At 40.6% G+C, this 16,135-nt stretch overlaps 1 protein-coding gene across 4 annotated transcripts; it reads right to left on the bottom strand.

Moving 5' to 3' along the window:
• Window positions 1-9,218: 9,218 nt before the first annotated feature.
• On the bottom strand, window positions 9,219-13,279 carry LOC135581067 (ATP synthase subunit delta, chloroplastic-like). Of its 4 annotated transcripts, none has more exons than XR_010498081.1 (3): window positions 12,511-13,279; window positions 11,144-11,260; window positions 9,219-10,220 (listed from the first exon to the last, which is right to left on the bottom strand). XR_010498081.1 is itself a non-coding variant. In XM_065159277.1 (2 exons), exon 1 carries the CDS (start codon window positions 13,262-13,264, stop codon window positions 12,518-12,520), a length of 747 nt encoding a protein of 248 aa, XP_065015349.1. In that variant the 5' UTR covers window positions 13,265-13,279; the 3' UTR covers window positions 9,219-11,260; window positions 12,511-12,517. The 4 variants fall into 4 exon arrangements, 2 of the variants coding, with proteins under 2 accessions (XP_065015349.1, XP_065015350.1); XR_010498082.1 differs by having other exon boundaries at window positions 11,144-11,256; XM_065159277.1 differs by having other exon boundaries at window positions 9,219-11,260.
• Between the last annotated feature and the right edge of the window lie 2,856 nt (window positions 13,280-16,135).

Here is a 16,135-nt window from a genome sequence, read left to right as displayed (position 1 = left end):
GGAACAAGATTCCAAGTTCGCGATTGAAAACTTGCTTGGGATGTTTTTTGTTATGTAGTTCACATATAATTAGGATTAGGATTAAAAGATAATCCTATATCCTAGTTAGGGGCCAACTAGGCCCAAAATTAGACTTGGTTTGGGCTAAATTTAAAGCCCAACCAGTGAACCAAAGGGTCTGGCGGTGGCACCGCCAGACTGGGCGGTGGCACTACCGGCATCGGGAATAAAGAGAATTCAAATTTTGGAGCCTAAATTTGAATCATCTTAAGGCCTATAAATACCCCTCAAATCTCAACTGAGATTACAACTTTTTGAGAAGCAATTGATTGAGAGAAATGTCTTAGAAAAGTCTTAGCAAGTCTTGTTTTCAATTTGCTAGTGTTCACCTCCTTCTTTCTTTCTGAAAATATGTAAGAGAGTGAATCGCCTGTAAAAAGTTGTAAGAGGGGTATTTGCCCTTCCCCTTCAAGAGATTTGCTAGTGGAAGGTGGGAGCCTCATCGAAGAGGGCCTCGCAAGTGGATGTAGGTCATTTGACCGAACCACTTTAAAATCGGCGTAATCTCTGGTTTGCATTTCATTATTGCTATTTACATTACTGCAAACCTTCTTACGTGCTTTATTCCCTCATTAACTTTACTGTATACCTTTACGAACACGCGTTCAAGTTAAACTTTTCAAGTTCGGTTTTCATCGTATCAAAAGATTTGTCGAAACCAAAGTTTTAATCCGCTGCACTAATTCACCACCCCCCCCCCCTCTTAGTGCCGCTCCGATCCTAACAATTGGTATCAGAGCTAGGCTCACTCTCATATTTGGTTTGATACCCAAGAGAGATGGCTTACTCCGGCATACATGAGGGTCATTCTATCACACGTCCACCCTTGTTTAATGGGTCAGATTATACTTATTGGAAGACTCGTATGAGGATCTTCCTCATTTCCATGGATTTCGAGCTTTGGACTATTGTTGAAAACGAATTTCAAAAATCTTCTCTTCCGATGAGCGAATGGAATGAATCGGAGAAGAAGGTTTTTGCTTTAAACGCAAAGGCTATGAATGTCTTGTTTTGTGCACTAGACAAAAATGAATTTAATCGTGTTTCAATTTGTGATTCGGCTTTTGATATTTAGAGAACTCTTGAGGTCACTCATGAAGGCACTAGCCGAGTGAAAGAGTCCAAAATCAACATCCTTGTGCACTCTTACGAACTTTTTCGAATGAAACCAAGTGAGTCCATCGAAGACATGTACACCCGGTTCACGGATGTCATCAATGGTTTGGGCCAAGTTTGGAGCTCAACTAGTGAGCTGAAATAGTGTACTCATGATGGGAGATACATCATTTTCAGAGAGATACATCATGATAGGACTCATGATGGGAGTATTGATAAGATTAAATGATTTTAACTTATCAATATGTCTCTTGAATTCAAAGGCTTTGAATTCAAGAATGACTTATCTCAAGTATGGCATATAGATAGGGGGAGTTAAGGTTAACTCCGTTATCAATTGATTGTCATCATAAAAACGGGAGAAATTGTTGAATCTCGGATTTTGATGATTAGGTCAATTATCATTTATTATTTAATCCATATATTGAGACAAGTGTGCAGGATTAACTACGATGGAAGTAAGACATGTAGTAGGAGTTACGCCGGAGTCAAGACTATGATCACGTTAGGAGTTCGAGAGTTCGACAGAAGTCTAGACGATCGTCGGAGGTTCTGCGGGAACAAATCCTAGAAGTCCAGGAGCTTGTCAAAGAAGCTTATCGGAACTCGCCAAGTGGATCATCGCAAGTCCAGGAGTTTGCCGGAAGTTCGTCGGAGCATCGCCGAAGGTTCGTCGGATGTTCGTCGGAAGTTCGCTGGAAGCTCGCTGGAAGAAACTATTGACGCATCAGAGCAAGTTGTAGTAAATGTCTTAAGAAATGTTGTAGTTAGTATGTAGATTAAATTAGGAATGAGAGGTGATCCCATTAACTTAATCTATGGGCAATTGGGCCCTTGACAGACCTAAATTGGACCGAATGGATCAACCCATTCGGACCAGAATTCTTGCCAAGCGATGGCACCACTAGGGTCGGCGGTGGCACCGCCTAGGAGATGGTCTCCCAAGAAAGCTAGGCAGTGCAACCGCCCAGGTCAAGCGGTGGCACCGCTTGGGCTTAGTCTCCGAGCGAGACTTGGCGGTGCAACCTCCCCAATCAGGCGGTGGCACCGCCTGGGCTCAGTCTCCGAGCGAGACTAGGCAGTGCAACCGCCCCTATCAAGTGGTGGCACCGCCCAGAGGCTCAATCTCTGAGCTACCAAGCGGTTGTACCGCCCCAGTCAGGAGGTAGTACCGCCAGGACCCCGGAAATCCGGGAAAAGATATTTTTGAGCTCCAAATTCAAACCAGTTTGGGGCCTATATATACCCCACCCTTTCCTGCATTAAAGGGTACCGAAAATCTAATCTTACTCTGTGATTTTTAGAGCTCAAAAGTGTAATAAAGGCTAGAAGTTCTCCTCCCTCTTTTCTTCCAAGTTTAGATCTTTCAAGAGAGGAGAGAAATTTCTATAAGAGTTGTCTCCTAAGCCCGTCAAAAGAAGTGAAACTGTAAAAGGGTGGTTGGCCTTCGCCTATTGAAGGAAGGCCTATAGTGGATGTCGGTGACCTCATTGGTGGAGGAAGCCAAAAGTGGATGTAGGTCAAGATTGACCGAACCACTCTAAATCTCGGTTTGCATTTTCTTTGAGCATCTTATCTTTACTACAAACCTCATTAGTCACTTACTGCCTTCTACTCATTTACGAATGTGTTTCATAGTTAAGTATTTTTCGAATTGGCGTTAAGACAGAAATTGGTTTTATTGTACGAACATCATATTTCAGTTTGCGCTTACATTTTGATTTCTATCTTAACTGCAAACTGGCTTCTTTACTTTACTTCAAATACATTTCTGTAAGCTTTCAAAGTTATTATCTGCGCGAAATGACTTTTACATCGGAATCAGATTTCAACGTACGAACACAGTTTTAATCATCGAAAGTTTTCCGCTGCACTAATTCACCCTCCCCACCCCCCCTCTTAGTGCTCTTGATCTTCACTTATTGGGCCCAACACAGTGATTACATGGGTTAGCTGGTCCTTAATTGGGTTGGCCTAAATCCAAGTCTAATTACGTGCTAACTACGATTCCTAAGGTATATTCTAAGCTAAACATGTCTGTAAGTCTTGGTTCTTCCAGCGAGCTTCCGGCGATCTTCTAGCGAACTTCCGACGATCTCTCGGCAATGTTCCGGCGGACTCCCGGCAAGCTCCTAGACTTCATGACGATCTTCTTGGCGAGTTCTGACGAGCTTCTTGGCAAGCTCCGCAACTTCTCAGTTGGTTCCGCTAGAACTTCCGACGAACTCTCAAACTCCAACGATGTCGCGTCCTTGACTCCGGGACTTCATTTTGCTTCATGTCTTGCTATCATAGTTAATCCTGCACATGTAAAACACACTTTGATCTAGACAATTAATCCTAAGCATCTAACCAAGTTGTCCGGCATGTCATTGGTCCCTCAACGCTTTGTCCGATTCTTCGGCGCATCGTCCTCTCTTGCGGCCTATTGCCCAATCGGCCAGTTGACTCTGTAACTCCGATATCCTTAGCATAATCTCCGCTCTTCTTGGCCCGAAGCCTTCTGTCGATACGTCGACCGATCCATTGGCCCGATGTCCAATCTTCTGACATGTTTCCTCTGGCCCAACATGATTTTTCCTGCTTTAATTGTCTCATCTTGATCGAAGCATCCTGCGTCACTCAAAACACAGATTAAAACATAAATACATATCAATTGGTTTCATCATCAAAATACGAGATTCAATAGTGACAACACCATTTAGCGCAGAATTACTAAGGGAAACTACTAATGTCTACCAATTTTCTAGCAAAGAACTAAGAAGTAACAATGCTTACAACTCATCATCAAGAGATATTTTCATACAGAATAACTGGTTAGTGATACTCTATATTTCATTCAAATGTCTAGTAATAGAAGTGCCCTCTTTATATTTCAAGTTTTCTAATTAAAAAAGCTTTGTTGTCAATCGCTTTTCATTCGTAAAGACCTTTCAACTTTTTCTAACGAGAGTATGTAGATCTTTTAGTAGAAACATAGTGAAAGACAATGTCATCGAGCCACTATCGAATAAACCCGGTTGCTTTTCGATCTAATCTCTTCCACTCATCATCTTTCATAGTTGTGGGCTTTATACTATTCTCTTGCAAAGGTCCATATAAATCTTTACAATACAAGAGATCTTTCGTTCTCGATTTTTTATCATCAAATTATTTTCGTTCAAGTTAATCATGCGAGAAATACTATCGGCCTCTATATTCGAACATAAAAATTAAATACACTAAAACCTTGCTCTAATACCAATTGATGGGATAAAAAGAGAATTTTATATACGAACAAATACAAGCAGTAACACACAACAAAATTAAATGAAAATCATAGTCAAATAAGACACCAAGATTTACATGAAAAATCCCTCCAACATAAAGGTTAAAAATCACGGGACAAACTAGAGAAAATTCATTATAAAAATAATAAATATACAAATCTCATAGTCTTTTGCCTCAAACCTAACCAACATATCACTTTGCAAAATATCCAAAATCTCCCAAGTGATCACAATAAAAATTCACTATAAATCTAATTTAACTTGATAAGAACATAATTGAGAATAACCTCTGTATTATCCTTGTGTTCTTCCCTTTCCTTTTCTCTTATTTTTCTATCCTCAACTGCTACAGCTGCTTCTCCCTTCTTCGCAACCACCATTGCCTTTGTTTTCTTTCCTAGACACCATACATTTTAGTTAAAAGAGTTAAATTTTTTATTAAATAAGAAAAGCATTAAAACTAAAGTGAACCGTGAATTATTAAAATCCACTTAAACTGAATTGAATAACGAGTCTATCTGCCTGATAATTTGATCAAAGGTTTTTAGGCAAAGCTGATCGGAACAGTACAAAACCCAACGATGCAAGCTAATGAAAGGAATGGATTTAGGGAACTTCTTCATATCTTGCATAGAATGCACAAAGCATTTATCTAATAAAGACCATCATAACAAAAATGCTAGAAAACCTATTTAAAAACATGATAAATGATATCAATAGGCTCATAACGTTAACCAAACTAATTTTAACTCTAAAAGTTTAGTACTGTAATGCTCTATAAGTAATGACAACCAAAGAAACATAATTGGATGTCACTTATATTACTTTTTAATAGTTTTATAATGTTTTTAATACCTCAATAAAAAACACTATCACGTTATTAAAAAATATTATAAGTGAGTTAAATTAAATTAAAAAATACTAAAAATCATTCAATATATAATAATTCAATATATAATACTAGGATTTAGATACGTATTTATAATATTTTAAAAACAATATTATATAAATAAAAATAAAAAAATAACTTATTACGATGTTTTGATCACCAGAACACCATAAAGCCCACTTTAAAAAATATAAATGATATAAATAAAATTTCAACCTCAAGCAAACCAACTATAAGTCTAAAAATATAATATCATAATGATTTATGAGTAATAACAACAAGGAGACATAATATGTACTTACCAAAAAAAAAAAAAAGGAGACATAATATGATATCACTTATATCATTTTTTAATAGTTTTATAATATTTTTAATATCTTAATAAAAATACGATAATGGTTAAAATCTAGTAAGAAATAAGTAAAAATATTCGACAGAAAAAAATATCATGAGAGTTGATGAAGAGTATTTTAGGTATTATTTGAAATAGAGGGTATCATTATTGGAAAATACTAAAACCGGAGGAACCTTCTGAAAAACATTTAAAAAAAAAAAAAAGCTTTTAAGGAAAATCGTCCTGATATAAATTACGATATAAATGATATATATACTTTGGTTATATTGTATGCTGATAAAAAGAAAAAAAAAATATTTATATGAAATTATCAAGAAGGTATTCGTTCCTTGGGTCAGTGTGAAAGAGCAGCGTCGCTGTGGCGTCCCCGTGATTGCGCGCTGACTGTACACGAACAGCTCACTCCGTCACACATACACACGTGAGCTCGATCCCTCAGTCAAAGGGAAAGACTGGCCGTGTACGACACATGTCGACGCGTTTGGGTCACTCGTCCACGTACGTGTAGCTCAGGGCCTCAAGGAGGTCAACTCCACCCAGGGCAAGAAACATCTGTGGACGCTGTAGGCAACCTGCACAAGAAAAAGCACACCTGGAACCGGCTTTGATTGCGTGACAGCTGCGCCACTTCTCCTTTAATCCGCTTTCTAAACTTTCACAGATACCACCAACCCCTCCGTTCTGATTTCGATCTCCTGTTCTGTGAAGTAACATGCAACCACCAACCATGGGCGAGCTCATGGCTGGAACAGTTGCACTCGTGATTTACAGCAAGACGGCATTAATGGTGATGGCACAAGAACCTTAATTTGTAAAGCCAACAGAGTAGAGGAGGAAGATCAATTCTTTGACCCAAGTAGATACGTTGGATGATTCAAATTAATCATCATTAGAATGGTAGGAAGCCTCCTGCCAAATGCATGTCTGATGAGGCAATGAAGACACGAAGGAGTAACGGCACTTCTCTCTCAAATTCCAGTAAGATCAATGTTTGGCGGTATACCGGGAATGATATCAACATTTAATGCACAGCAGCTACAGATCTTGCAAGTGGCAACGATTACCAGTGATACCACCCTAAGCAAGAGAACTAGGGACTGTGTCTGAGAAAAGATCAGTCGCGAGCCCAGCAATGCCAATTTTTTGGGTTTGGTGAGAAAAAAGAGTACAGTAAGCTATCATCCCACGATCAGATAGATGATGAAGCGATGTTGTGGGGAGGATGATGCTTGCAGAAAAGAAAACATAAGCCATTCTTTATTGACAAGGTGATGAAGTAGAAAGGACTGTTAACAGAACGATTTCTCCTCTAACCATGCACCAATCTCATTCTACTCATGGCAAACTGCAGGTGCAGCGGCGGCGTCGGTCCCCCTTTCTCGAAGCTCGCCTTGCCGCACATTGGCTCAGGCATGGAAGAAGACAGCACCATCTTCGACGACAATGGCAGCCTTGGGGTAGAAGTAGCTGCCTTATCCGATGCAGGCATTCTCTGTATCCATTTCTCTTCTTCGGAAGACGACGACGACGACGATGATGATGATAGTGACGATGATGTATCCTGCTTTTTATCGGTATCCACCACTATATCCTCCTCCGTAGGTTGGTGGTCGTCCAACTTCACGAGCTGGAGCGTGAGGCGGCCGTCTCTCCGGCGAGCCCGGAAGTACTCATGGTGCTTGACTCGGACTTCCTGGATCACGAGCCGGCCGTCGTCCTCGTAGGTCCGCTTCAGGACCCAAGGCAAGCGGCACGTAAGTTTCCCGGTCCTGGCGAGTAGCGGGATCGGGGGCGGGAACCGGCGGCCAGGGCGCCTCCTGCCGTACGTAGCCCAGCACGCACCGTCGTCGTCCTCGACCACGTCCTCCTCGGCATCGTCGTCCCCGTCCTCACCTCGGCCCATGGCCTTACCATCCTCCGCAGACGAGGGAGGCGGCAAGCATGGCGAGCGCGACGACGCTACGAAGTTTCGCTTCACGCAGTTCGATTCACGTGGACCGTCGAAGCTTGCGTCGGCGATGGTCTTGAGTCCCAGCGGCCTTGGGGCTTTCATGGGGTTGGCAAGGGGTTGGTCTCTCTTCTTCCTGAATAGGACGGATGAGAACATTGGAAGACTAAGACGAAGAAGAAGAAGAAGAAGGTTGTATGACAAAGCAGAAGAGAGTAGGGCCTGGAAAGCAAGCCATGTATACCTACGGGAAAGACTGGTATTTATAAGGAGGCAGAGAAGGCATTGTGAGAGAATGAGAGAGAGATGGAGATTCCTGTATCGAGAGAGGGGAAACGGTGGCAGTGACAGCTAACGAAAGTTTTATTGTAGGCAAAGGTGGGAGGCGCATGCAACGAATAGGAAAACTTTTAGAGGGATTAATCCATAAATCACGAGGAAATATTTGAGGGGTGATAAATGCACTCCATTTTTTTTCGTGGAATATTATTTGAGTAGTGATGGTGTTGGGGCTGAATTTATAGTGAATTGCTATTCTACAGATTGAACTTAATTGATGTTGCAAGTTGGAATTGTATTTTTCACAATATTTAATTTAGACTTCCACTTATAATTTTTGGTATTTAAAATTCATCCAATCGTTTAATTATTCTAATTTTGTTACCAAATATTAGTATTTTATTTATTTTACTTTCATTGTTTTTATCAAAATAGGTAAAGTGTTTTTAAATTGATTTTTTGACTGACATGTCTATGTTTTGGGGCATATGATCTTATAGATTCTGAGACTTTTGTAGCATCGTATATTTTCCTAATGCCAGTTGCTAAATTATTCAAAAAAAAAAAAAAATTAAGAAAACGCCCATTCTATTATATATTTCATCATTTTAGTTGTTAACTCATAAATTCCAAAAACTTTTAAGTTATTAGAAGAGTGTCCAATCTACTTTCAAACTCTTAATAATTCTCTCACATGTGATGATGCCGATCAAAAATTTATAAACGTTACATAAATATATTTATCAGTGAAATATCATAATTAATAAATGATTAATACTGACTTATAAAATCTAATGAGTATATTATTATTAAATTTAACTTAAATATTTTAACTAGTTATTTGGGCCAAAAGAAATTGATGAGCTAGTTAACCCATTAGCTCGTGTCCTGACTATCGAAATATTTAAATATAATATTTAAATATTCTGATTTATCTTATATCAAAAGCAAGTAAAACTAGTGTCATGACCATCGAAATATTTAAATATTTTGATTTGTCTTATATCATCGAAAGCAAATAAAATTAAGATTGATTTATAAGACTTGATAAATGTATTATTATTAATTTTAAATTAAATATTTTATTCAATAATTTGAGTCAAACAAAATTAATAAACCAATTAGCTTGGATAGTGCCTTTTGATTAATTAAACAAAGTAAAGAAAAAAACCATCTTTCATTTTATGATAAATTTTAGCTTAAAGGATTAGGGAATGACACTTAATTTAACTCATATTTCTTGAGTTACAACTACTTTGGCTCCTTATTTCTTGAGGCTGCAGCAAATGATCAAGATAACACTTATTCCCACTAAAAATTATTCATATTGCTTCTATTGGACAGATAAAACAAGATGTTTTTCACTGATTTGAATTCAAATATATACAATCTGTAATGAGGTATCTGCTTCTTCACATCTGTAGTGAAGTACTGAATCTGTATCAAGTAAGAGCCTATATGAACTTCCTCTCAATAGGCTAGTGAAGCTTGATAGTTGATAGTGATCTTGCACTTGTTCATCATCCTACACCTAAAAGAGACCATGCAGGTGCCGGTTGAGGATGTGTCTCATCTGTGGCATTCAGTACTGGCACTAGGAGCACAGTGTATGAATCAGGAATTGCTGCTTAGGGCTGAGCAAAACTGATGAGGTTTTTATTCTGTGATCAGTCACCAGGTTTTTTCTTTGGTAAATCTTGTTCTACTCCAACTCACTCTGTGACTAGTGACTACACTTTCTTGTTTCCCTCAAAACTTGTAGAGGGATTTGGATGCCCATTTTTCTGTTGGGTTCTGCATCTACCAACGCTTGATACACCAATATCTCTGAATGCAGATGAAATCATTCCTATTTCTTGTCATTGCATTCCTACATTCCAAGGAAACTCCCAATCAGCTTCCACTCGACAGGTCTCCTTCCACTCTCTTCATTTGATAACCTTGAAATATCAGAACCATGTATCATGCAGCATATTGCAGCAGAGACATCTTATCACACAGTTCCCACATGTTGTCCCAGTTTCCAGGCAAATAAACTTTGCATCTCGTATTGATAAGACTAAACAAGTAGAAAGAAGATTTGTGATTCATGAATGCAAGCAGATCCAGTCTCTTCTCATGCTGAAACATCATGCAACTACTGTATGAGAATACATGATTGCCTATGTGATAATCCCTGCACCATCCAAGTTCCAGCTCAAAGATAATTTCGAGAAAAATAATCTTTTGCCAATTTCTTGCAAAGAGAATAACCAAGTAACATCGAGTACACTTTGATAATGGACTGGCAAATACAAATCTTTCCTGCAAAGACAACATAGATTATAAGAATGATTTTGATAATAGAGAGATGCTACTTAAAGTTCATGCTAGTCTTTTGCGGAAACATGCTACCTATAGTTAAATATGATTTGTTGAGAAAGTAACGGTGCAATGTAGAAGTAACTTAATTTGGTAAAAGACAATGCAAAGAAAGAAAAAACACAGAAAAAGAGAGTACATCTTTGGCTTCAAAGAATATAAGAAATTCCCTATCTGCCTTAACCAGAAATTTTTACTAATAAATCAGAAACTCAATTACTAATTCTTGTTATCTTTTAGACCCAAACCTTTCTGTGTCAAGATACCATCTAATCTCAATATCCTGCTTCCGACTAATTCTTCTTTGGTGCTGATTCCACTGTAATATCAATAGCATAAGTAGAGGGACTCCACATCATTGGGCTACAATGAAACATCCACCGGTCTCTATTGTACTCGATCCATTTTAACTTTAGACATGATGATCTTTCTAACATTATCATTTTGTTCACAACCTGCACTATTGCACATAACACGATGCATTCTATAACAGGCCCTCTGCTGTATCAAATGAGACCCACAGAAAATCTAGATTTATAGCATTTTAGAATCTCTGTTGCGATATAGTAATATAACTTTTTCTTCTGTCTCTTTTATTTGAGAAGATACAACAATGTTCTTCTCTTGTTTTAATTTTTATTTTATTTTACTCTCCATACAAAAACTTTTCTATTCTCAATGCCACAGGTTCCACAGTTAGCTTGAGACAAACATGCTTGGAAAAACATAGGCCAAGTAAGAACAACATTCCTATCAAACAACAATCCCTATACATATCCTTTGCATACAAAGATAATTATGCAACAAACTAATGAGAACTAAAAGAGCCGAATGAGAATTAAAAGAGCCGTGCACGATAGCTTTACATTCTCCATAGGCTTATAAAGTTCAATAGAGTCAGGTGCCGAAACCCAAAATTGAACATGGTCTGATCACAGCCTCTTCATGGTCAGCTTTATTTTTCAGGCTCCTCATCTTCCTAACTGACAGCATAACAGCAATCTCATTTAGTAAAACTACATAGGCGAAATAAACAACAAGCTTCTGAACATATAGCTAGTAATTGCTGAGTCATTCTTCTGACCAAAATTTAATTTAAGAACGTCCCAGATGCTTGAGAAACCATAATGCAATGCATTTTACTTTTATACATGCTGATCTTTTTAATATTATCAATTTGTTCAACATCACCTGTCAATATTGCACAAAACACAATGCATTTTATATCAGGCCTTCTGCTATATCAAGCAAGAACAAAGAATTCTCAAAAAAACACTTAGAATCTTTGTTGAGAAATAGTAACATACGTTTTTTTTTAAGATATACATAAGATTCTTTCCTTCTTTTAATTTTAATTTTTAGTTTTACCACCCATATCAGAAGCCTTTCAATTCTGAATCTCACAGGAATATTACAGACAGTTTGAGATAAACATGCTTGGAAGAACATAGGCTAACAACATTCTAATCAACCGTGGAAAATCTAGAAGGAAACATAATAATAAACTCATATCCACCATCATCTATGGAGAGATATTGTACTCCTCTTGCCACTTTCTCTATACTCTAATTATGAGAAAAGAGAATAAAACAGTGAGATGATTGAGCAAAATGTAAGCTTGAATATTTACCAGAATATTCAAGAATGTTTATGGTCATTGCTACCTCTGAGACATTAAATCGCATAAATTTACTTTATGTATCATATCGTTGCTACACATGACAATAATAAATCCAGAGCTACTAATTGAAAGGGGAAAGACATTTAGCTTTTGATAAAAAATAACACAGGTAAACATTTAAATTAGCGTAAAAATACTTGGAAGAACATTAGCCAAGAAGTAACACAAATAAACAATTCCTGGAATTTATATTGTTGCAATATTCTCATCACTTATTGCATCCTTCAATTAGTAAAATAAATAATTCATAAGACAATTTAATTGAAAATTTCTTAATATCGTTGCAAGATATAAGACAATATAAGATATATAAAATTCTCGTCCACACGTAATAATAATGCACCCGAAGTTTCCCACTGGGAGAAGGAAGAAAAACGATCAGAGCTATTGAAGGATTCAAAGCAACCATTAACCTGATTGCCCAAACGCAATTATTCACAAATATTCAAAGAAACCCTCCATCAGATTACGCCTAGTGCCTTATGTTTCACAACAAGATTGCATCTTGAAAGCAGCAAGAGGAAGAAGAATGGGACGTCCAAATAGGTTGACCTGTTAATCAGTCAAGGGAATGGGAGGTGAAAGAAAAGTCGAGCTGCGAAGCGATATCATTGATCTGCTTCTTGACGCTCATGTCGATGAACTTGGACCCCGATGGCCCGTACCGAATCGTGAAGCCGGCAATGAGGGAGGGGTCGAGTACCGTCTTGATCCTCACGTTCTTGGCCCCGGTGAGCCTCTGCACTGCCTGCGCAATATGGGCGAGATCTTGTGGCTCCAGCCGGACCACAGACGATACGATGGCGACCTCCGTATTAGTCATTCGGTTGCAGCACGCCTCGAACTCCCTGGCGATCTCCTTGACGATGTCGATCCGCTGCATCTCGACGAGGATGTTGAGGAAGTTGGCAGTGTGGGGGCGGAGCTCGCAGGAGGCGGCGATCTCCTTCACCAACTCCGCCTTCCGATCCGGCGCCACAGTGGGGTTGGCGAAGAAGGACTGGACTTCAGGGTCGGCGAATAGCCGATCCACCTTCTCCATGTCGGTGATGGAAGCCTCAAGACTGCCGTTCGACCGGGCGACGTCGGCGAGCGCGTTCGCGTATCTCGATGCCGCGGTGTCCATTATGACTGCTCCGGTAGCGCCACGGCGGCAGCCGCGGAAGGAGGGGGATGCGAGCCTGAGGAAGCAAAGGCGGCGTGGGGCCGAGGGGAGGCGATGGAGGGAGAAGGACATCGGGACGACGATGGCGGAGGAAGGGGTGGCGGGGCGGAGGGCAACGGGAGACGGGGGGATCGCCGCCATCTCGGTTCACTTGTCGGGTTACAGCGAAGGGTAAAGAAATTTAATGTTTACAGTGAGACCATGGACGGACAGGATACCCGATAGATGGTAATCCAACAGTAGGATTTTGGGTTCACGGGGTACTAATGGGCTTATAATAGGGCTTTTTGGGCCTTTCAATCAATCATGTACATATCATCAAGCTTGATTCAAATGGTAGTCCAAATCCGACGCGGTGCCATCCTTTTTAAAATGGGTTGCACCTGCTTAAAGCGTGTAATCACAGAGTTGATCTACGCTCCTGAGATATCGAGGAATCGAACGCAGCCCTAGTCTCAAATACTACCACCTCCAACTCGGCTTTCTCAGGTTCTTCTTGATCTCATCCCTTCGATAATTTGACTTCAGATTTACCTCTACATCCATCTTGTATCTTTCTCCTCATCTGTCCATCGCATTTTGTTCTCGGAGTGTGTCCGTGATCTCGTAATGCACTGGTTATTTCTCAGGCCTAGTAGGTGCTTGAGATTATGCTTCCTTTAGCTGATGTGAAGACATGGTTGTCTCAGTCTAATATAATCCGTTTTTGTCAAACGTTACTGTTGATTAGCACGTGGAGAAGCATGCCACTGTGCTGGATCTGCATCAATTGTATCTACTCAGTTTTTGGTGTAGCTGGACAAAATATCTTGCTTCCGTTCCTGCATTATCCATGGGAGTATAGCAGCAGTTTTTTCTTGTTTCTATGATATGTAAACGAATCAAACGGAGCTGTGATCTGAAGTGGACGAAGTTATGTTTCAGGTTTAGTTGATATACGAGCTAGGATGGAGCACAGTGTCTATAAGGTCAAAATTACTGCTCATTCACAACATGAGTATGAATTACATGTGATCGTGTTTCTCGGAGAAATCTATGTTGGTGTCTTCAGGCCGTGTCCCAAGAGTCAGTGCGGCTCAGTTCAGTTCCGATCGTATGAGGGTATCCACGTCGACGTCCGAGGTGGTGATGGAAGGATGAAATCGGGTTTGGGTTGATGCCTCCTGGATCGAGCCGAGGTGAGAATTGAGCTCTCGCTTCAGCATCACCTTCCTGCACAAAAGGTCAATGTCGAGAGGGGGATCCTCGACTTGATCCCTCTGAAACTCAAGTTAAATCGAGGTGAGTTTGAGGGTATTCATGGTCCAATCCTCAAGCGCTGGTTAGGGGGTCGACATTTATACCTGTTACAAGGTGTCGGTCGTATGTAGTTTGTTAATGGTCGTCGATGCGTCAAGCGGCATGGGTAGACGTGTGGTTCTGCATCATGCGACATCGCCTCTTATGATTCCAGGTGGTGCCGATATGGCTACATGTTGTTGCTAAGCTCGTGTCGTGCACATGCGCCACGTTGACTCCGAGGTGGCTGCCAGCTATTATCATGAGGGTGGTACTAGAATATTCCCTTTCATTTTTTCTTGTTTCTATGATATGTAAACGAATCAAACGGAGCTGTGATCTCAAGTGGACGAAGTTATGTTTCATGTTTAGTTGAATATATGAGCTAGGATGGAGCACACAGTGTTTGTAAGGTCAAAATTACTGCTCATTCACAACATGAGTATGAATTACAAAAGGTCAATGTCAAGAGGGGGATCCTTGACTTGACCCCTCTGAAGCTCAAGTTAGATCAACATGAGTTTGAAGGTATTCCTGGTCCAATCCTCTAGCGCTGGCTAGGGGGTCGGCATTTATATCTATTGCAAGGTGTCGGTCATATGTAGTTTTTTAATAGTTGTCGATATGTCGGGCGACATGGGTCAACTTGTGTGGTTCTGCGCCATGCGACTCCACTTCTTACGATTCCGGGTGGCGCCAGTATGGCCGCATGTCGTTGCCAAGCTCGTGTCGTGTGCATGCGCCATGTTGACTCCGAGGTGGCTTCCAGCTATTATCATGGGGGTGGTACCAGAATATTCCCTATCATTTTTTCTTGTTTCTATGATATGTAAACGAATCAAACGGAGTTGTGATCTAAAGTGAACGAAGTTATGTTTCATGTTTAGTTGAATATATGAGCTAGGATAGAGCACACAATGTCTGTAAGGTCAAAATTACTACTCATTCACAACATGAGTATGAATTACATGTGATCATGTTTCTCGAAGAAATCTATGTTGGTGTCTTCGCATCGTGTTCATAGAGTCGGTACAGCTCAATTCGGTCCCGATCGTGCGAGGGCGTCCACGTGGATATCCGAGGTGGTGATGGAAGGATGAAATTGAGTTTAGGGTGATGCCTCTTGGACCAAGCTGAGGTGAGAATTGAGCTCTCGCTTCAGCGTCGCCTTCCTGCACAAAAGGTCAATATCGAGAGGGGGATCCTCGACTTGACCCCTCTGAAGCTCAAGTTAGATCGACGTGAGTTTGAGGGTATTCCTGGTCCAATCCTCTAGCGCTGGCCAGGGGGTCGGCATTTATACCTATTGCAAGGTGTCGATCATATGTAGTTTGTTAATGGTCGTCGATGCGTCGGGCGGCACGAGTCGACTTGTGTGGTTCTGTGCTGTCTGATGCCGCCTCTTACGATTCCGGGTGGCGCCGGTATGGCCACATGTCATTTCCAAGCTCGTGTCGTCCGCATGCGCCAAGTTGACTCCGAGCTGGCTGCCAGCTATTATCGTGGGGGTGGTACCAGAATATTCCCTATCATTTTCTCCCCCTAGAGGTGTGCCTCGGGTTCCTCATAGGGGGGCTCGAGGTACATCCTTTTGGTGACCGGGGTCCCTACTTTTCGACCGGATCCGTGGTGCCTTCAGGTGAGTGTGATTCGCCATGGCAGGCCCCTTTTCGAGTCGGGTGGCTTGTCCTTGTTTCTTGGGCCCACCATAGTAGGTCCTCTAGTCGAGGTGCA

Source organism: Musa acuminata, chromosome BXJ3-7 (assembly GCF_036884655.1).
Source record: "Musa acuminata AAA Group cultivar baxijiao chromosome BXJ3-7, Cavendish_Baxijiao_AAA, whole genome shotgun sequence".
NCBI classification, from domain to species: Eukaryota; Viridiplantae; Streptophyta; class Magnoliopsida; order Zingiberales; family Musaceae; genus Musa; species Musa acuminata.
Note: the sequence above shows the minus strand (reverse complement) of the source record. Positions and strands in the feature narration are given on the sequence as shown.

Coding starts and splice junctions, on each gene's coding strand:
- LOC135581067 (XM_065159277.1), bottom strand. CDS start 13,264: ATGGCGGCGATCCCCCCGTCTCCCGTTGCCCTCCGCCCCGCCACCCCT.